The sequence below is a fragment of the Onychostruthus taczanowskii genome, unplaced genomic scaffold (assembly GCF_017590055.1).
Source record: "Onychostruthus taczanowskii isolate IOZ18803 unplaced genomic scaffold, ASM1759005v1 scaffold20, whole genome shotgun sequence".
NCBI classification, from domain to species: Eukaryota; Metazoa; Chordata; class Aves; order Passeriformes; family Passeridae; genus Onychostruthus; species Onychostruthus taczanowskii.
In genome coordinates this window covers 8,303,673-8,325,120 of record NW_024499240.1, presented here as the reverse complement: position 1 = coordinate 8,325,120, position 21,448 = coordinate 8,303,673, and the positions used below count along the sequence as shown (strand labels likewise).

The 21,448-nt window shown below is 39.3% G+C and overlaps 1 protein-coding gene across 1 annotated transcript in view; it reads left to right on the top strand.

Annotated features, from left to right (window-relative positions):
• PDE1A (phosphodiesterase 1A) overlaps nt 1-21,182 on the top strand; it is a 144,888-nt gene extending 123,706 nt beyond the window's left edge. Inside the window, exons 12-16 of the mRNA XM_041403755.1 lie at nt 993-1,113; nt 2,871-3,055; nt 13,089-13,364; nt 18,485-18,604; nt 18,925-21,182. Of these exons, the coding sequence (XP_041259689.1) occupies nt 993-1,113; nt 2,871-3,055; nt 13,089-13,364; nt 18,485-18,561 (659 nt within the window). The 3' untranslated portion in view covers nt 18,562-18,604; nt 18,925-21,182. The remainder of the gene's footprint in view (nt 1-992; nt 1,114-2,870; nt 3,056-13,088; nt 13,365-18,484; nt 18,605-18,924) is intronic.
• Nucleotides 21,183-21,448: the final 266 nt, after the last annotated feature.

Sequence of the window (21,448 nt, the reverse complement as noted above, 5' to 3'; positions counted from 1 at the left end):
ACTTTAGAGTCTGGCAGATCATGTCCTCAAATTGCTTATCTCTTGCTTAAGAACTCGCGGGTCTCTATTATAATCTGAAAGTACCAGTTTGTAGATGCATCTCAACTCAAAGCTGATTAAGAAATCAGCCCTCTGGACTGCAAGTAAGCCTGTCAGTGTCTCAGGGTCAAAATACAGAGGGTCAAGCCTCCCTGGCCAGTCACTTTTTGTATCCTTTATTCCATTTCACTGGGAGTTTGAAGCCAGTATGTTTGAGCATCATATCTACTGGAGGGAGAGAAGCTGGATTCCAGATTGACTCCTGTTGCTCATCTTCACGCTGTATTGCATGCTTAGAGCAGGAAGACATCTGGAAATCCATTGCTAGCTCATGTTTTAACATACCTTTTTTTCTGTTAAGTGCTCAGTAGAGAATAATGCTTCATTCTCTCACTGTGTCATTCCATACCATGATGAGCACTTTAGAATGTAAAAGACATTGTTCAGAGCTGACATCTCAGAACTGTGGGATGAATGCTGTCTCCTAAGGATATTACTTGTTCTCTTCACTGATTTGACAGAGCCCTCCTACACACTGTGAAATAACACTTTACCTCCACAGAATAATAAACAGCAATTTGAAATATTAACTCCTTGGCAAGAAGCTCCGAATAGTAAAAGAGACAGCATGGCTTGTAGCATTCTGGCTCAACAGTAGCTTCCCTTCTATTCAATAATTAATACTCATTTCAAATGGTGGGTGTGTTCAGCAGTGCATAAAATTTACAAGGAAAAAGAATGAAAAGCTGTAATTATTAATATCTACTTATATCTACACAGTTTCAGGTGTTTTTTGTTTCAGTTGTGCTTTTTTCTTCAAGATTATACTAGTGGTATTTAGTATATTGAATTGGGAATGCAGTTAGAAAATTAGCCCAGTGGCAAGTATTCATTTTTAGATTTGAGACTTGTGGAAATATAAAACCTGATTTTTCTCTCTTTTTCGTCTTTAGGTTTCATTGATTTCATAGTAGAACCAACATTTTCTCTTCTTACTGATTCAATGGAGAAAATTGTTATGCCTCTTATAGAGGAAGCGACAAAATCTGAAAGTCCTGCATTTGGGACCCCCAGGTATGAATACACTGCTTTGTTATTGAACTAGCATAAGCTCACATAGTAACCATAATAATGTGATTCTCAGAGTGATCTCGGTTATGTCAAGCTGGGGAGATAACAAACAGCTGTGCAGTATTGCCACCCTGTGGGGCTGCATTGTATTTGCAATGTGCTATTTTGCCCCATTGACTGAACAATTGTACATATAAAAAGGCAAAATCCCAGTAATCATCAGAATAAACACATACAAACAACGAAATTTGTTTCTACAATTTAAAATATAATATTTCCAATAGGCTATTGAAATTCCTGTACCTATAAGGCAAAGTAGCTACAATAGTGTAATTTGAGTGTAATTTAAGTGGCTTCTTGCTGAAAGCATTGTTGAATAACCAGATACTGCCTTTACAAATACTGCCTCTGTTATAATATTTTTATTTCACTTTAAAACTGTAACTTGAGCTTTCACTGACGTTACTAAATGATAACTCTGCAAGGCAATTTTTCATTTGCTGGGCTTTAGTTAGATTCCAGTAACAAAAGGGTGAACCTAGCACTTTCCTATGTTTTGCTAACTAGAAGCAAGTAGGACTTACTAGAAGTAGGTATTTTTGATGGAGTTCTTAGTGTTTTGGGGAACAGTGCTAAACTAAGGTATTACTGATAACAAATTTGTTTACATCCTCCTTCACAAAAGAGTGATTAGCAGCTGCAAATAATTAGCAGCTTCAGGCTTCATTTTTGGTTGATGTTCATGACTGAATAGCAAATGAAAAAAAGGCTTATGATCCAGCAAAAATCCCTCATGTGAGATGGAGGATAAAGGGGATTTTTCTTTGTATAGAATCAAGTGCCACACTTCTGAGGAGAGTGGAGAACCTGTAGCACAATACAGAAAAGTCTGAGCCAGAGAATTGCACACACCCTGCTGTGTGGACACCATGAGATGGTGCCTGGAAAACACTAGAATTATGGCCTATTCTTTCCATTCTTTCCCATTCAACATCTCTGGAGCACATGGAAATTACAGTTAACTCTTCTTGTGAAGTTCTTGTTGGTATACTCACTGCAATTATTTTCTGATTATTGGAAAACCGTTTGTATGTATATTAACATCTGTCTTTGGTACCAATGAGATAAACCATGCAGCAAAGTTGAATAAACAAAATCTATTAAGACATGAGTACCTGTACAAGGTTGGAAATAGGTCTTATTTTTTAATTCTAAGAAAAAAAGGGCATTCGTTCTTTTTTCCCCCACCTTTCCCACCATATACATATAGGGATAATTTCACTTCTGCTTACCTGTAGAGGTAAAATAGCTGCAGTCTCTATTTAGTGGGTGTTAAAGCCACTCAAATCTTGCTTTGACTACACTTGAAGTTTTGTAACTTGAAGAAAATTTTCAGCTCAAGCAAAACTTACCTGTCATATATGTCATGTCTTCCTTTTTCTTAAATGGGTCAAAAAATAATGATCAGATGTCTTCCCTGTGAGACCCAAGGATACCATTCACCATTCAAAAACACAGCAAAGAAGCTGCTCAAAAAAGGCTGTGCAAACATTCTTTTAAGAATGAAATTACAAGTAATGTATTTTCATGTCACATTTTTTTTCAAGAATCCCTGCTAGAAAACGGTCATCTTAGGCATGCTCTGGTAAAAACTATTTTTTCAAGTTAGTTCCTAAGCAACTTGATTGACATCAACTGTTTGTGTATTATTAAAATTGCCTGACTGTATTTATAATTTGGGGTTTTTTTCCCTTGTCCAGCCAAAATAGTTTGGGAGCAGTAAGCAACGCTGAAGCACAAAGACGACCTGGGTTTAAAAGTACAGGTGATGGAGGGACTCACATAGAAAATTCTCTAGCAACTGTAGACCTAAGGGGCTTCAAGGACAACTTGATGAAGATCATTCAAGCAAACAAAGAAAGATGGAAAGAATTGGCAGCAGAAGGTATGATCTATTAAGATAGAATGTTTTTATAGGTTACTCCCTAAGACCTCACCTATGTTCATTTTTTAATTTCTATCAACCTGTAAAAAGGCATAGTTGTCTTGTACTCATATATTTTATGTCTTAATGTTTGTTTTAGATGCTCCTGTTTTGCTCTCCCAGGAGGTCTAAAGAGGTGTAGGTGGTTAGGGGATGGGGGTAAATCATACAGCCTGTGCAATAAGCCTCTGTGTTGCACAGCTTATCTTTAGAGGTCTGGTTTAGAAATGTGCATTCTTGCACTTCTAATTGTAACTGATACTGACATCTGCTTTAAATGCCAAAATCAACAATTCAAAGTGGTGTGTGCTGCCACATTTCTTCAGAAATGTGAAAGTTGTGCTTTGCTATTAGAAATGCTATTTGTTCCCCACTGTATGGAATAAAATTCTGTATTGCAGGCTTCTTGGGACTATGCTGTAGGCAATTATTTAAATGACCCAGTGGATCTAAAGATTTGGGCAATCACTGCATGCATTAGGCCAAGCAAGCCAAAAGTGACTCTTCATTTGCCAGTAGATAGTTAAGAAAGCCAAACCTGCACAGAGTATCTCAGTTCATAAGCCATACCTGAAAATTACCTGAAATTACAGTTACCTGAGTGAAATGTTTTTCAATCACCTGAGTGATAATTGTTGAGAAGAGTTTATAACTTCAATCTTGGTTAAGTGAATTGGGAATATTTTGTCCACAGTCTGTGTTATTTCCTAGTAAGTACCTGGAATATTTCAGCATAGCATTTCACTGCAGAGACTGGTCTTGCTGTACATGGCCTGACACTGACAGCTGGGAACGATATCCTGGAACCCAGTGCCAGCTTTGTTTTTCATCCCATCATCCAAATCAGTGTCTTTTTTTCCCAAAGAGGTGTCAGACGAGACAGAAAAAGAGTGCTGAACAGTGACAAAATCTAATTTAGTGTTAAATTGCAAATGAATAGTCTCATTAGGAGGATATTAAGAGTAAGCTTCCATACATCTTTTGTGACAAAGGTTTGAAAGAGTGAGGTGGAAGGGGCCTCTGAGGAGAGGATTCCGTTAATACTGTCTCTTCTTCCTGAGAAGCTTTATATAACCAAATGCTTGCTTTGGTGTTGCCCAACTAAAAATGGCTGGTCAAAAGGGAAAAACAGCTAATTTGCAGATGGTCACAGAAGACCATCAGAGTGCTCAAGGCCACTTAGCTACAGCCTGCAGAAATCAAGCAGCCTGGTGACATGACAGGTCCTTCAATGTGACGTAATGGAGAACTTGTTGTCTGGAAGTTTCCTGAGCTGGTGACATGACAGGTCCTTCAATGTGGCGTAATGGAGAAATTGTTGTCTGGAAGTTTGCCATTTCCAGTTACACAGAACTAAGCAGTTTGGTTCTGGTGCATCAGCTTTTTAGTATGCTCTTCTGGAGAGGTACGGTGCTATCAAAGGGCACTGTTTCCACTTCATTCCCAGGGCTTTGTTGTGCTCTATAAATTACTGATATATTTAGCCCAGTTTTACTGGACTGCTGACAGGCATTGAAAACACAAAGCTACTTGCAGCAACAGATTTAAAAATTACTTTGGGTAAGGTTGCAGTCAATATCAATGTAAGGCCCAGCAAAATCCAGGAAACTCTGGACATGCTTCCTACTCTGACAACCAGAGATGTTAATGTTGAAGGCTCGATGGATTTTGTTGAGGTTGTGGTTGTCCTAACCTCCATTTCTTCCATCAACTTGAGTAATGAAGCATGTCTAAGTACTTTCTGAACAGAACTATGGAATTGCAGTAAAACATACATTAGGGAAGCTGATGAGTAAGTGAAAATAGCTGGGGTTGGGGCCAGCGCCCGATGAACAATATTGTCTCTTTGTGGTTGTGGCTGGATCTGTTTTTTGAACTACTCTGTGAGGAAAAGATTTATAGAAATCTGCTGCCACAAAGAGGCTACTTGCAGCAATATCTGCAGTTGACTGGAGCGTGGCATAGAGACCTTCGGGGTGCCAGTTTAGCCTGTAGAGGAAACCTTGTGAATAATACAAATACTTTTGAGTACACATTTATATTTTATTAGTAAACAGATAGTAATGTGTTTTTATTAATTAACAGCTGTGGGATGGATTGTGTAAGTTTTTTGGAAATTATATTTTCCATTCATTTGGAATGGAATGTCTGCATCCACAGTCCGTATGTGGGCCCTGCGGGCTGCTGTAAAAGAGTTTTTTGTTAAGTAACAATAGCTTTCTGTAGAGGACTTTCTGAGGTAACATGTAATCCTTGCCACTAAATGGAAAAGGGAGTCTCCTCAACTGGTCTAGTATATCTGCTCTGAAGCTGTACCCTGCAAAGGCTGGAAATCCTTAATTGAACATCTAGTAAAGAATAAAAAATATTGCAATACATCCCCCTTCCCTTTAAATTATTTTCAGATTAACCAAGTTTGACTAAGCTTGTAAGTTAATAACCTGAGCCCTTGAACTTGAGATGATTAGTCTCATCTTCTCTAGATCTCGTGCTACCTTCTCTGACTCCATGCTTGATGAAAAATCTTTAGGCTGCTTTGGGCATGTGTATGAAGTTGTGCTTTATTTGTATGTTAGTAGGAGCACGTACTGAGAGGTGTCAGAGAAAAATCACTGCCAGGTGAAAGTAGTGCTGTCATTGTTCCTAGCTAGATAATTTGTGACAAGTCACAAATTGCTGAATGCACTGAGGAGGTCACATGTATGTGGTAGTAAACAGGCTGGCTCAGTGCAGATCTTCAAACACGCTTCCTAGCTGACTATGACAAACAGAGCTTGTGCTGTTAAAGGAACCATCTGCATTCTTGTCAATGGGCTCTGCAAACACCAGATATTGTTCCCAGTTTAGTTCACAGGCTCAGGAGAAGTTGTCTCCATAAAATGTAGTACTACAGATGCACAAGGAGTAGAGAAAGGAAACTAGCAACATTCCGTGTAATTTCCTGAGGATGACCTGAACTCATGCCAGCTTTTCAGGATAAGTTTGCACATGTAGCACCAGTTTGGGAGGCAGTTTTTCTGGAGCAAGGGCTCCCTTAGCAAGAGCCAGAGAAGATGGTCAGACTCCTGTGCCAGGCAGTCCAGAGGAAAAGACTAATTCTCAGTGGCAGTGTTGTTGACAGGGAAGCTGTCCTGGAGTTGCTGGGGCTACCTCTCCCTGAAAAGACAGCTGCTGTTGGGGCTTGATTCAGAGCAAGCAGCTTGTGCAAGGAATAGTGTGCTTTTTGGAAAGGCCTGTGTTAGTAAGGGAAGTTTTCATCTACCTCGGCAGCTGTTTGAAAGCCTCCTTAACAGAAGGCTCTGTAAATAAGATGGCTCCACTTTGCTAAAAAGGCCATGTCTTGTGTAATTGATGCAGAGGAGCTCAGTGCTCTATAGCCTAAGGGTCTTCAACCTTTCACCACTGGAGAATTAGAGGAATGTTTCTCCGGCCTTTCAGGGAGTGCTGTTAACAGGGAATTACCATAATGATCAAACATCTGGGATTCTAATTTGAAAGCCTTGATGTTTAATTAATATTCCAAGCCCCAATCACCATATAATCTGTGCAACTCAACACGGTGATGAAGATACTATTCCATCCTGTGCTTTTTTCAACACATTTTGTTGATGGCTGCTGTTTGCTATTATTATATTGTAGCAAATGGACAGTAAATGTGCTCAAATGTGTCTGAGAGGTTCTTTCATCAGAGAATATGTGTCTAAGTGGATTTTAAGGTCTGAAAGTTGTTGATCTACTGAGAAAGCTGTAAGAAGCACAAAACTTATAGAGAAAGGTTTAACTACCACATAAGATCCTTCACGGTGCCCTTCTTAGAATATAATTGTAAAACAATTCTTTAATATTTTAAATATTTTATTTAGTGTTTATTCCTTTATTCATACTTAGTTTGTTCTATAAAAATGTTCCAAAGATTTACTAATGAAATTGGTCTGTGCTTGGCAAGCTCAGGTACTCTTAACAGAATGTAAGGGTACGGACTAATCATGCTTGCTGATTTATATGCTTTGATCTCTTCAGTAGTTATCATTGTAAATAAAGTCACAGGGATAAATAATATCATTAATTTCTGTTTATAATGAACAGAAAGAGGCACAGGCAGCTCAGGACACTCACCTGAGGTCATATGACAACACAAAGGTATGCAGAACAGCGCACCAAAAGTCCAGCTGCCAATCAAATGGGCCCATCTGCAGCATAATACAATAGCAGTTGTATTACAAACTTATTGTTTCCATTTTATGCTTATGTAACTCTTCTAAAGTATTCAGTGTTACAGGACCTGACCCAAGTTTGCATTATCTATATGGAAAGACATCAGTGACAAATGTTTTTCTCAACACTTTTGGCAGTGCACTGGGCTGCATGGCTTGAAAGTGTACGCCTGGGATGACTGACCTCATCAAGGTGGGATGAAAAATATGTGAGGCTGAACGAGTCTCTCACACTGGCCTCTGCTTAATTTTGATGCTAAAAATGTGACAAAATAACTATTGCATCTTCGGAGTACAGATCAGCCTTTTTTTCCCCCACGGGCAGCAATTTTGAATAACAAATGTCTCTTCTGAAAGACCTGTGCATGGTACCTGCAGGCTCCCCTCGGGCACTTTCAGTTCTGCATACTTCCAGTCACAATAACCACAGGGCTCAGTTCCATTTTGTCTGAAAGATTTTCTCTGCAGACTCACTAACAAGAAGAGAGTAGCAGCTGCTGAAATGTGAAAATCTGAGAGTGATGATCTGATAGCATGTTAATGTGACTTAGCAGCCGCTAGGAAGGGCGGGCCGTGGGAGGATGTGTGTGACAGTCACAGAAACTGACTGACAGTTTGGCACATGAAATCTACCCTAATGGACGGTTTTATTCTGTTGGAAAGTAATCAATTCAGGAGGCTAAAGGAGTCCCATCTAGTATCAGTGACAGTGATTTTAATTGCAGTGCTAAAATGCTGAGGTCATAAGCAGTTTCTGAACTAATTCAGAAATGTGTTAAGTGGGAAAAGAAGAATTTTTCAGCATGGTCTGAGTAAGTGCAAGGAGTGGGTTGAGCTAAGAGTGGGAAGAAATGTTTGATATTGGCAATACCTGGTAAATCAGAGACTAAGGAATGGTAACTGACCTAATAATGGAACCTCTGAGAGCTGACCCATCTCTGCACTTGACAGTCTGCATCACTTAAAGCACCTTTTCCCTCTAGTGGGATCACAGCAGCACGTCCCTTCTGTTCCCTGTCCCAAAAATTCCAGCGTTCAAGACCCCGTGCTTACAGCTAAACAGCAAAAGAGAAGTAAAAGGTAGGGGTAGAAACCCTAGGAAACCATAAACTCACAAATTGTTTTTAACTAAATTCTTTAGTGAAAAGTTTTGATTTAATTAGCTAATTTAGTCTTTGCTACTTTTTCTATATGACATAATGCTATAGCATTAAGTGCCACTGGGTTACATGGTTTGTGGTGGTTTTATATACTCCTATAACTGTGATGAAATTTATGTGATGAACTGAAAGTGGAAGGAATCAGTACCTAAATAACTCAGTGTGTTACTGCAATATTTTCTTGGGTTTGACAATGGCAGGTTGGTTGGGGATAATCATGGTTGTTTGGGAACATTTAACTTTAAACTTACTCGGTAGTTCCAGAGGCACCAGGATCAGTCCTCTCCTTCTCTGCAGAATTTTGATGCTCTATCCTGGTCTTTTCATTTTCTCTTTAAAATGGTTGATGTGAGAACATGTGTCCTAGAAGGTACATTTCCTTCCCATGTTGTCCTGGTTTCGGTGATTTGTCACTGCTTTCTGGAGTTTCATTTTGCAGTAAAAAAAGGCAGACAAACATTGAAATCAAAGTTTGTCGTAGTATACACAGAGATTCCGTAACATCCAGCAGCATTCTTCATTACAGAGTCCTCAAAAGAATTTAATTGTTAGTGAAGATTAACAGCTTTCCTCTCTAATTCAGTAGTTTCCTAATTGTTAAAACTTTCATGTCATCATGGGATTAAGAATTGTAGCTTATCTTCAACACAGCCAATTGCAGTGTGATTGAGCAGATATTTGTTTTATTGGGGCTTACAGTCACTGCTGTAGCTGGTTTGAGATGTCCTGCTTGCACGTGGCTTTTGTGTTTTTCCTCTCTATTCCTGTTAAATCAAGACATGCTCAAGTGATGCAATTGCTGTAAATAAGAAGGTGATTTACAAGCCATGTACTGTGCAGGTTGCAGCAGTTGAATCCTCTTTTGTGTACTACAGAAAGGTGAGAAAACAATGTTGATGGACATACACAGAAGAGAAAGTTCCAAAATGTAGCAAAGCTTCCTCCCCACTTGGACCATGTCCTGAAAGTGTTGCTGCACACATAGGCAGTAACAAACAGGGCTGGTGGAAAGCAGTGTTGTAGTTGATAGTACAGAACCTCCAGGGCCTCTCTGGTACTTTGGGGACACCACAGACTGCTGCAGCCGGGGGCTAGAGGTCGAGTCTTGTGGCAGTTTTAGTGTTTCATGGGCATTGCTGTCTTTCATTGGACTGATAGGGGTTCAGTGCTCCCATTCACTCCAGCAAACAATATTTAACACATTTTCTGCAAATGTAAAATTACTGAGTACCAGAATTTTTCAGCTATTCTGAAATTTGGCTCTTGTTTACAAGTCCTGCCAGTTTTCCAAAAAAATATTGTATTACAGTTATTTTGCCAATAGCCTGAACACAACGGAAGAGGGACACCCTTTCTATCATGTTTGTTTCAAATGCCATTATTGCTTCTCATAAAGGACTGTTCTGCATTTCCTTCCTCTTTCTGAAATCCTGCCTTAAAGCACAGTCCTTTATGAGAAGGATTAATAGAATCCATTTATTCTATAGAGGAATTCACACAAATTTTGCTGAATAACACTTGGATTCTTGTAAAGAAAACAAACCCAACAGCTGAAAAATACATAAACAGACCTGGCTCCTGGCACATTTGCCAAGTTAAAGCAGAGAGAGCAAAACCAGTAGCAGGAACAACAACACATACCCTGAACTGACTGCACTGCACAATGTTCTCCTGCCTGCCTTTAGCTGAACGGCTGTGAAGTCCCTGAGCTCTTCAGTGCCTAAGAGACACACAAAAATTTTTCTGAGGGTCAAGATGGACTAATCTATTTATTTGTATTGAATATTAAGAATGTTCGAATACCAGATTACCTGTTTCATTTAGGATACTCCATTTCCATGTCTGGCTGGCCATGGTACTGTGCCCACAGGAAGGGGGAGCTTGCTCTTCCCAAAAGCCCAGTGCAGGGTGCTGGGCAGCAGCCTCAGAGGGTCCTGGAATTTTGTGGCTGGCTGGAGGCAGAGACTGCCACATTCTTCATTACAATTCTTCCTGCACAGCAGTGGGGGTCAGACATCATGTCAGCTCCATTTCTCTTACACTAGTAGGATTAATTTAGCATTGCCCTGCTTGAATTCTAGATACTTGGTCACTGTCCCAGTCTCAGCCTCATTTAGACTGCTAGATAATTCTGTTTCATCAGAATGATATAGGACAGCAGAAATTATAGAGAATTCCAAATATTATATGCAATATAAAGGTCCCATGTAGTATAAAGTACAATTATTAGCTGTTATAGAAAGAAGAAATCTATATTTTCCCAGCACATTTAGCATATTCCACAAGTAGCTGACATACCATAAGAACCCAGCATCTTTCATCTTTCTAGCAGTGGATAAAGCTGAGTGGAGCAAAGCAAGTCAGAACGTAGAGTTAGATGTCCAGCAGGTGAGAGACTTAAGAAAACAGAGGGGGCTCTTAATGACACTTGTGACATCATCATAGAGAATTTTGTACTTCAGGCTTCTCAGTCTCTGTCACTCCCACCAGCCACTCTTGTAGTCTCACACCAGTCTAAATGCAAAAAGCTTAACTTTTATCTGGTATATTGCCAAGTGTATCTTGGTGCAGAGATAGTTCATTTCAAAGCTCCATCCATCAGTTAGTCCAGAGTTAGAGTTTGGCTCTGGTTTAGGTATACTTAAACTGACAAATTTGAGATCATCAGTCATAGAAATTGGAGACCATCGTGGCATAAGTCAAGAACAAGCCATCAGAGTTGTTATGATTAAACCCTTATCCTTCATTTTCCAGTTTAAGTTTGGTAGGGAGTGAATAAGAACAATTTTAAGTTTGGATATTCAGCTTTATGAACAAAAAATAATAGTGAATTTTGCATATATGAATATTCTGAGCTTTCTTATATGAGAATAAAATGGTCAGGCATCCAGTAACACCAAGACACACCTGAATTCTGGCTAGAATAGTCCTAAAAAAACATTCAGTGAGAAAAATACTCTCTTCTTACTAGCTTTTTGGTTAAAAAATCTCACCAGCATGAGCTACATTAATATTACTTTTATGTGTGCTCCTTGTTCAGCTTTTCTTTTTTTAACTTACTGATGCATCTGAACAGTGTGTGAAATATTTTATCTTTGAATTTTCTTGGGGTTTTTTATGAAGCTAAGGAAAAATGCTGTAGTTGTGCCATTTGGAGGCGAATATGGCACAAAAATCACTTTCTTAGGAAGAAAGCTTTATGTAGGTAGGTTATATCATGAGTGACAGGTGCTTTAAATAATGTCTCTAGATTGAACATAACTTGCATTAACTTCCATATACATATTTCTCAATGGTTTTAGCCTAACCTCTTCTCTGTAAGAGCTACACTGAAGTCTGTAGAAAAAGACTACCTGTACAGAAAATTTGGAATCTAAACCAAACAGGATTCTAAATTTTTGGAACAAATGGTTTAACAATGTAGAAGTTGTTCAAATTTTAAAGTTCTTGATTTTTTAAAAAAGTGTACTAGAAAGTATAAATTACAAAAAAGGAAATTAATCATTCCATGCTCCTGTGCATCAGTTCAGATTTGAAGATGTTCCCATCCATTCCATTTCACAGACCAAACTGTACTTCAGGGGGAACTTTTCTCTGGATTTAGAAAAGTGAGGGGGTGCCAAATACTAACAGCAATAAAAACCCAGTCTGGGTTATCTTTCAGTTGTCATGTGCAAACACTTGTGGCCTGGATTTAGACCGGTCATTCAAAGTCAGAGTCTCTGGGGGTTGCTGGTTGAACTCAATCTGTATCTCAATGCTTGGTTTCCTTCCTTAGTAATTTCTAACATCCAAATTAGAAATTTTATGCAATATCATAAAATTGGACTCTTCACCTACCATCACAAGTTTTCCATTCTCTGTTTCTTTTTCATCTAGTTTCATCATCCTGGTTCCACCTCTCTGTGCTGTTTTGTTCTTTCTCCTTTTACTCTGGGCCATTTAATTTGTACTTTTCTCCAGGTCTTTGATGTAAAGTGAGGAACAGATCATTCCACAAACATTTTTTTTCCTGTTGCTGCTGTCTCCCGAAGCACAGTTGCCCCCATATCTGTTCCTTCCTGTTCTAGATGTGCCTTCGGCCAAAATTGCAGCAGTACTGGACATCACATGCATAACCCCCTATAGCTTGTTCCAGCTTGTTCCCACCTGGATGGTTTGGACTTTTCCAAGTTGATAGGGCCATTTCCTTCAGGGCTTCCCTTTAGTTCTGATGCCTGCCCCATCGCAGCAAGGCATTCCCCTTCATGCCCTCTCTCTCTTGCAGAACTGATAAGCTCTGCTCTTCCTAGTCCTGTGTCAGCAAACACCACTGCAGAGGGACATGCCTGCAGCAAGGGGTCCTCCTGCTCTGTTGTCTGATGATGCTCCTTGCTCTGTATTATGGCCAAAAAGGAGGTACATATTAGACATCAAACCTGAAAGAGGACCGCTATGGTTCAGCTGCAGTCGTGCAATCAGGAGCAGAATCTGACCCATGTTAAACACTGGGCATGGCCTCATGCAGAAACTGGTGTTCACAGTGTTCCTGTGTGCAGCTCTATATGTCACTACTCTGAAATCAAAAAATTGTGGCATATCCTTCTTATCTAATTCACCTATTTTGTTCCCTCTTTGTAGAAGAACTTGTGAAAAATGTTGGTGAACAGGAAAAAGACCAAAGCAGAAATTCCACAGATGCACAGTTACAGGAAGAGGCAACAAGGACACAAAATGAGAGTAGTCAGGGGAGTGATGGTACAGCCTGTCCTCCCAGATCCATCGTCCTACAAGTAGTCTCTTTCGACACTCCTCTGAGTGATGAATCCAGCTCAGAAAAGTGCACTAAGTCTGATCCGAACCAGAAAGATCTCAGCGATGCCCAGCAAGAGACCCAGAATACAGACCCACTGAATGGTAATGCTTCATCACAGAGCACAAGCCAGTCTAATGGAGCTGTCCAGGGTGAAGCTGCAGCAGTGTCTGGTATCTCCCTGTCAAACATCAACAGCAATGTAAAATATTGAAATAAGGTGTTGGACAAACCACCAGCATAGGACAGTTTCTTCAGGCCTGTGTAAAAGGGGTAGTATCCTAAAACAAAAAATAGAAACATATAAACAAATATCAACTTCTTGATATCAGCTATTTGGGATCAACTAGAAAATTCTTTAGAGAATACACTTCAGCTGAACTTGAAGAATGGTTTTAGAATAATTTAAAGATATATGTTTACAATTAAACAGTCATTTGTTACTGGAGAATAAGGTAAACTTTCAGAACAGAACTATCTAATATTTTCTTTTTGAATAAATAATTACACTATTAATATTTGTTCTCTCCTTAGTTTGGGTACCTAATAGGATTTTGTTAACCACATCCTTTGTAGCAAACATAGTGTGAATCTAAGAGTTAAGCTTAAGTAGATGGAATTTGCCAGCTGTAGCTGTCGTGGGACTGTGTCATTCACTTAATCAGAAAGATCAGTCTCTTGGCTGTAGCTGCTGGACAAGTGGAACAGCCAGAAAATCACTAAAATGTCAGAATATGTTTTTAGACTGTAAGTATTTTATCACAAGATGACCATGTCTAGTATCTGGAGAGTTCAACACAGTATCAAGGGCAGCATGCCTGAGCAATGAGGAATAGATGTTATCAAAGGAAGAGGAAGACGTTGTACATCTTCATTTTATTTTCCAAGTTTGCTTATAGCTAGAGTAAGCTTTGAGCTGTTAGGGTAATAAGAATAATTAAGGATATAATGACACTTCTTTTCCTCACTTTTACTTAAAATATGAAACTCATTAATGCTTTAATGACAGTAAGCCTTGCAATATTGCGCCAGAAGTATGGCATTGTCTGAGCAGCAACATTGAAGTGCTTATAATGCTTAGCTTAGACACGAGTATATGACTTGGCATATTTCTCAAAAAACCTTTTTATGAAGAACTCCCACTTACTCTAGATTTCCACATTACATGGCTCCATGCTTTTATTGTTGACAGGTTTTTCCCATCAGAAATAACAGATGGTTAATTTAGGGCCCTAAATCAAAATATTTACACTAAAATTACTTTCACAGCATTTGAAGTTGTCTAATAACTGACATTTTATCTTTTGACATGTATTTTTTACAACAGGTTTCTATTAAAACTCAAAATTTGAGTGCCTTAGAGAAGCCCCCCATCTCCTGGATGAGGAATGCTGTAGGAAAAGCTGCATCTTTTATCTTTCAGACTTGTCAGAAGGCAGTTGTGGTGTAGCTGTACTTTTGGGTCTTCAGATGGCTGACCAACAAAAATAATGTTTGAGAGATACAACCCAGCATGCAGTTAGTTGCCATGTCAATCTTTGCATTCCAGCTTTCCAATAAGAAAATAAAAATAAGCGATTTCTTATTTTATAAAATGCTAATCTCATTTGTTTTCTAAGGTAGAAAACAAATGAGATTAGAGAATGCATTGTACTTTGAAACTTCAAACTGCAAATTTATAAAATAGGTAAGAAACCATTAGGTTTTTAATAGTGCTTTTGCACCTTTGTTGATGTCCAGTGGATCCAGACAGGTCTCTTTTAACCAGGGATGGACATTTTCAATGGAATGCTGCTTCAAGCAAGCAGAAGGTAGCAAATGCATGACCTTTCCCTGTTTCACAAATTAGACTTATTTGAGTATTCTAAGAGAGCCCATACATCTGTCAGGACACTCTTCATGTTTCTTCTAGACTTCTCTAATTCTGTAGTTTCTATACTGAGGATGGGGGGCTGGAAGGTTAAGGGGATGTCCAGAGTGCTTGCTGACACCCAGGATGGAGAAGTGAGCACCTAGCACCTGCTAGGGCTGGGAGGGTGAGATAGAAAGGAAAAAGAAAAGTAGCATAGCTATTCAAGTTGAAGTTTCATATGTTAGCTGTCATTATTCTGTCTTTTATAAAAAGCAGAAAATCCAGTTGTTTTCTGTGATTCAATTATAGCAGCTGGGGAACACTGGAACGTGGTGTGTGTGAATTCTTGGGAACTGTTAATGAATGTCTGGATGTGCTATGGTGAGGGGGTTCCCCATTTAAAAAAATTTTAAAAGGGTTCTTTTCTGCTTTTTGTGTCACATCTCATTCTAGGTGTAGTTCTTGTAGACCTTCACATTTTAGTGACAGGAGTAATTCTGCCCTGGGTCCAGGTTGGTGCAAAGGGAAGACTGGAGGGTCGCTGTTACAACTACTGCAGTTGAGACTGAATGTTGCTTTTCTCCACAATACCTTTTTTCCTTTCCATCATCTCACTTTCATTTAATTGAATGGTACAAGATTAAATGAAACTATTATAAGGTGATTTTTTTTAAGTGATGATTTTTCTTTTCTCCTGAGTGATTTATTAATTAGAACATTAATTTTAAAAACTGCTTATGTTTAATTAAACAACTCCACATTTCAATGATTTATAAATGCTAATTGGCAAACTTAACTCCTCACTCGTAATGATAGCCACATTAATCCTTAATATCAAAATGCAAGGGAGACAATAAATCTGTGATAAAAAAGATTGCCAATAGCTTCACTCTATATGACAGGAGAGGACTGCCCCGTCCCATCAAGTGTGCAGCACATTCCACATCACCAGCAGTCACTCAGTGAGAGCCTCTGGAGAACAGCCAGGTTAAACAGCAGTGGGCAGATCCACACCAACCACGTGCCAGTTTGATTTATGGTGCTGCAGGTGGCATCGGGATCACCTGTGCCGTGCCAATGCCTGGTGACCGCTCAGTGCAGCGGCGGCTCCGTGGAGCTGAGCGAGCATGGAGCCCTCTGTGTCCCAGCAGAGCAGGAGCAGATTGCTGTGCTGCCTGCCTCCTTAGTGCTCCTGGGGCAAACCAGGATCCTGGGACTAAGGGAAGGCATCCGTGTCCAGGAATGGGATAAGGATGGAGGGAAGGTTAGATTAAAAAAGCAAATAATGTGTTTATAAAAAAAGATAGGGTTTAGAAGATAACAGCCATTAGCAACCTCATTTTTTTTATCATGTAAAAAAACTTTTATAGAAACATATAGAACATATATAGAAAGCTATATATGCCTTAGAAGTTACTGTTTAGTTTTTGAAATTTATACCACAATATAATAAAGATATTAAGCTATTAGGGGACCTTCCAGAGGAGGTCACAGGATAGGAAGGGTCTAGAGCAGAAGCCATATGAGTAACAGCTGAGGTTACTTGGTCTGTTCAACCTGAACGAGAAGAGACTGAGGGGAGACCTCACTGGAGCTACAACTTCCTCACAAGGGGAAGAGAAGGGGCAAGCACTGATCTCTTCTGTGGTGACAGTGGCAGGACCTGAGGGAATGGCCTGAAGTTATGTTGGGGAGGTTTTAGGTTGGATACTAGAAAAAGGTTCTTCACCCAGAGAGTGGCTGGGCACCAGAACAGGATCCCCAGGGCAGTGGTCACAGCACCAAGGCTGACAGAGTTCAAGAAGTATTTGGATAAGGCTTTCAGGCACAGGGTGTGATTCTTGGCAACGGCGCTGAGACCAGGAGCTGGATGTGATGATCCTTGGGGGACCTTTTGAACTCGGCATATTTTGTGATTCTGTTAATTGTTTTGTTTTAAGGCTTCCACAAACTCAAGTGTCAAATTTAAAATCAAGGTGTTTGGATAAACAGCTTTTGCTTTCATACTTCTTCCCACCCCTATTTTTTTTGTTTGTTTTTTATGAATAATAATGCTAATAAAGTTTTGCTAAATCCCTCCAAAAAGAGCCACAGTCTGAAAGATCTGTAGACATCCTTGTTCTAATTCTTGTCTAATTAATGTTATTCAAATTTTGAGGCTTTAAAAGCCTTTGAAATATTTGTTTGTTGTGTGAATTCCACCTACATTTAATTGATTGAAAATAAGGGGTGGTGTAGGATGCTGTTTGTGGGAATATGGCCCATCTGCTTGTGTCTGCATTACAGAGTGGGCAGCACACACTCTGCCACCATTCAAGGTAGTGAAACAAAGGTGAAATCAGTAGCAATTCTTATTTATTTACAGTGAAGCCATGGCAGATTTGTAGGTACTAATTTTCTTCTTTCTTCATGCTTGTTCTCTTGAGTTTTCTTTCCTCTCTTCATATTCTCTTTTCTGAACTGTCAGCCTCTTCTTCAACTCGCCATCATCTTTCAATTTTCCTTTCAGATCATACATCATCTTCTTTCCCTTTCAGTTACTTCTGCCTTTGTTTTCTGTCTTTCGGAAATATTCCCCTCACTATTTTTATAACTTATAAGCTTCTCCCAGGTCATCTCTTCCACTTTTGATAGTTCTATGCTTTTTCTTTCTGACATTGTCCATTCAGTGCTCTTACTGGTGGGATTTCTCTATCAAGTGGATACAACTGAGAAGTTACTATATGTAGTTAGTAAATAATGCTGTGAGTTTGCTACATTGTACCTTGCCGACCATCTCAGAGTGTAAATTCCTCAGCGGTACTCATTCAAAGCAGCTGAAGGAATAGTTTAAGTAACAGTTTAATTCTATGACTGTCTATTTGAGATTCATCTTGTATCACTTAGTTTGAAAACTGCTTGTGTTACTCTGTGTCATTTCTCCTCTCTGATTGAATTTAGTTCTTAGAACCTGACACTGGCATCTTTCATTATCTGGGAGGAATTTAGACTCTGATTTGAAAGCATGTGGTAAAGAGGATTTAAACAGCTCTTTGCAGAGGATGAATTTTGACTTTCAATAAGCTGGAACAAAAAAAATTAACCAAGCCCACTTTATTCATACTCATGTAAAAGTCGTCATAGTTTTGTTTCATACTGTGATCTGTTGCTTCCATTCTATCTTTTGCCTTGTGGATAAACCATAATGATTAGTCAATTCAAGATGATGCTTATTCTGGTGAGAAAGCAATTAAAGGAAACAGTGACTGAAACCTCATTTTATCCTTAAAATATCTTGAGGAAGTAGATTCTGTCTGTCTGTGGCTGTGCAGATTCTCTTGACTTGGTTAACTTCCTCATTCAGGTTGCCAATCACATTTGTTTATCTTCCAGGTGAGCCTAAACACTGTAAGAAGTCAGAAGATATCGTAAAAGCCACGGAGCAGACAGAAGCACTGGTACAGAACTAGATTTGCTATTTCTTATAAGCTTCTGACATTTCAGGCAGGACAGGTAATTTGGTAATTTCTTTCTTTTAATGGGGGGGTGTTTTATACCATATAGGCTTGCTTAGTGCTATTCTTAACCTCTTTGTTCCATCCCAGTTGTGCTTATATTAAAAAATATTGAAATGGGGGCACAGAATACCCCACTCTCACGCCTTTAAAAAATTCAGTATAAAGAAGGGAAAACCAGTACTTTTAAATCTGAATCCTTAATGTCAGAGTAAATGATCATGTGATGAATCATCCTCAATTCAAGTGTATGGAATATTGGAAGTAGTAGTATCAGAACTCTCTTGTTTATGAATTTTCATTTGACCTCTGTTGCAGGAGAAAAGAACTCTAGCTGTTCCTACCTCATGATCTCAGAGGCTGTTATCTGTCAACTTGTTCTTGGATCATCCTATTTTTGTGGAGAGTGATTGAACAAAATGTTTAAAAATGTAAAATGTAAAACCTGAGCTGGTAACTCAAGGCACTTAAAAATTCGCAAGATTTCAGTTGTTTTTGTGTTGCTATTTCCTCTTCTATTCTGCTTTCTTAAACTAGCCAAAATAATCTTTTCAGCCAAAGTTGGACCTTGCTTTGTTGCATCACTGGTACCAGACATTTCCAGTTAATCATGAGACATGTGAAAACATGATGTTTGTCATCTGCCTGGGATTGCTGTTACATGTCACTGCTGCTGGCATCCAATGAAAATGGAAAATCAAAATGAAATGTGTTTCTAGATACTTGTTCATGCAATCATGCTGCATGCACCATAAAAATCCTACTTGTTATCTTCCTTAAAATATCTGGAAATAAATGTTTGTGGACTGTACAGGGAAGTTGCAAAGTTACGCTGACCAGCCTGTGTGAATGAAGATTCTTCCCCACTGCAGTGGCTGCCATATGGACAGAACTGGTGTTGAACAAATTTGAAAATAATTGAAATATTTCTTTAAAATTAATTGAATAGCATCTGGTGTTAAAGATTAAAATATTCTGAATCGTGTAATATTTTGAAAGACAACAGCGCTGGTGTCAGCCCTACCATGAAGCTGGTACTTACTGTTTTGTATGGTGGAAGAAACAGCAACAGAAATACATGAAAATTGCTTCACTTCAGCAAAATGTTGTGCTGCCTCTCAGACAGGACTGGAAGGTGACACAGAGGCCTTATGTCATGGTTTATCTCAAATGCAAAGGTGACAATATGCATCCAGCAACATCTTTGCTAGAGTTTGTTTCTTTCTGAGGGGCAGCAAAACCAGCAGCACACAGGCAGTTCTCTGCAAGAAGCCTCAGAATGAGCCCTCCAGCCCAAACTGTGCCCATAAAGAAACTCCATTTTCATCTCTTCTTCCCTTGAGCTGCACATGACCCCTCTTGATTTGTCTGGGTGTCTTACAGAGCTGCAGCCAACCTCATTTCCCTCTGCTGGAACCTGCCAGGAAACTTCTAGGCTCCCGTTCAGGTTGTAGGCACTCAGGTGGCTCCAGACGCTGCACTCCCTGTTCTCCTTTTCGGACCCTGTGGTTATTACCTCACCGAACAAAAAGTCTTTCTAATCAGCCATGGTCCACTGTGAAGGGGACTTGTGGGGGCAGTGGCACTCTGCTCTGTGCCAAGGGCGATTGACACCTGTGTGCTGTTCATCTGCTGCTTCACGGATCCAGCCAGAGCTCAGCAGGCATCAGGCTGCACCTCAACAAGGGCACGCTTTGTCCAGCTGAAGAAGGAATCACGAAACAATCCCCTTTGCTGGCCCTTACATGTCCATACCTGTTGACTGTCTCTTTTCTGACAGCAGAGCAGTCAAAGTTGAGCTGGGAACAGTGTAAGCTCTGAGCCCCGGGACAAGGGCATGCCGAAAGGTGGAATTCCTGTCATTGAATATGTAAGCCATACATGTGCTATGCATAAGTAGTATGCATAGTTTTAACTTAAGAAATGTTTGTGCATATAGGATGTAAAAAATACATTTAAATTGTTTTGTGTATCTGGTCCAAGGCTTGTATTTAGCATGGACAAATTTCTGTACAGTGCCATTAACGGATGAAATGTTAACAGATGAAATTGTATCATAGATGTTATAACGCAATCAATATTTTTTGCTAAGAGTTAAGAATTTATATATATTCTCTGCTGGTGTTTAAGCAAATTATTAGTAGCCTGGACCGCTCTGTGCACCTTTGCATCCTTTTTTGGGAATGTTGGACTCTTTCTTTTCCTTTGTAATAAAATGTAAACCATCTTATGGCTTCTTATTGTCCTTATGACAAGAGAAGAAATTTAATGGTCATATCAGACTTTTTTAAATTGTAAGTTGCCATATGCTGTGGCAGTGAAAAATCTTTTTGATTAAGATGTGAGAAGTCAGAAACTTATTTTAGATAAGTAGATCATTTGTAGTTCCCACCAAATTTGAAAAGAACAAAAGACAACTACTATCTTTAAAAACTGGGCCAGTTAGATACTTGCTACTGACTGTTTTTCAACATGATAATTTATGATTCATTGAGACTGAAAGTCTGAAGCAATCAGAATTTAATCTTTATATTGTATTTTCGCTTTCAGACTTTCACCATAGTTGAACTTAAAGGTTTTTTTCTGTGTCTCTATCCCGCTGACATTTATTACTCTGCAAGAAGTTTCCCCTGGAAATACAAGCAGAAAATATAACAGGCTCTGCAGAGAACTTGAAGCACCCTGTGGGGCTCTCAGTGTCCTGTTGTCACAGTGAGCACCAAGATCTCCCACTGCAGAAGCTAGAAGGAGCTCCTGGTCTCACAGGAGGTGCTCATTGCCTGCAGATCTCATTCATTAGGATAGAAGAGCAATTTTTCTATAAATAATCCTATTTGCTCAT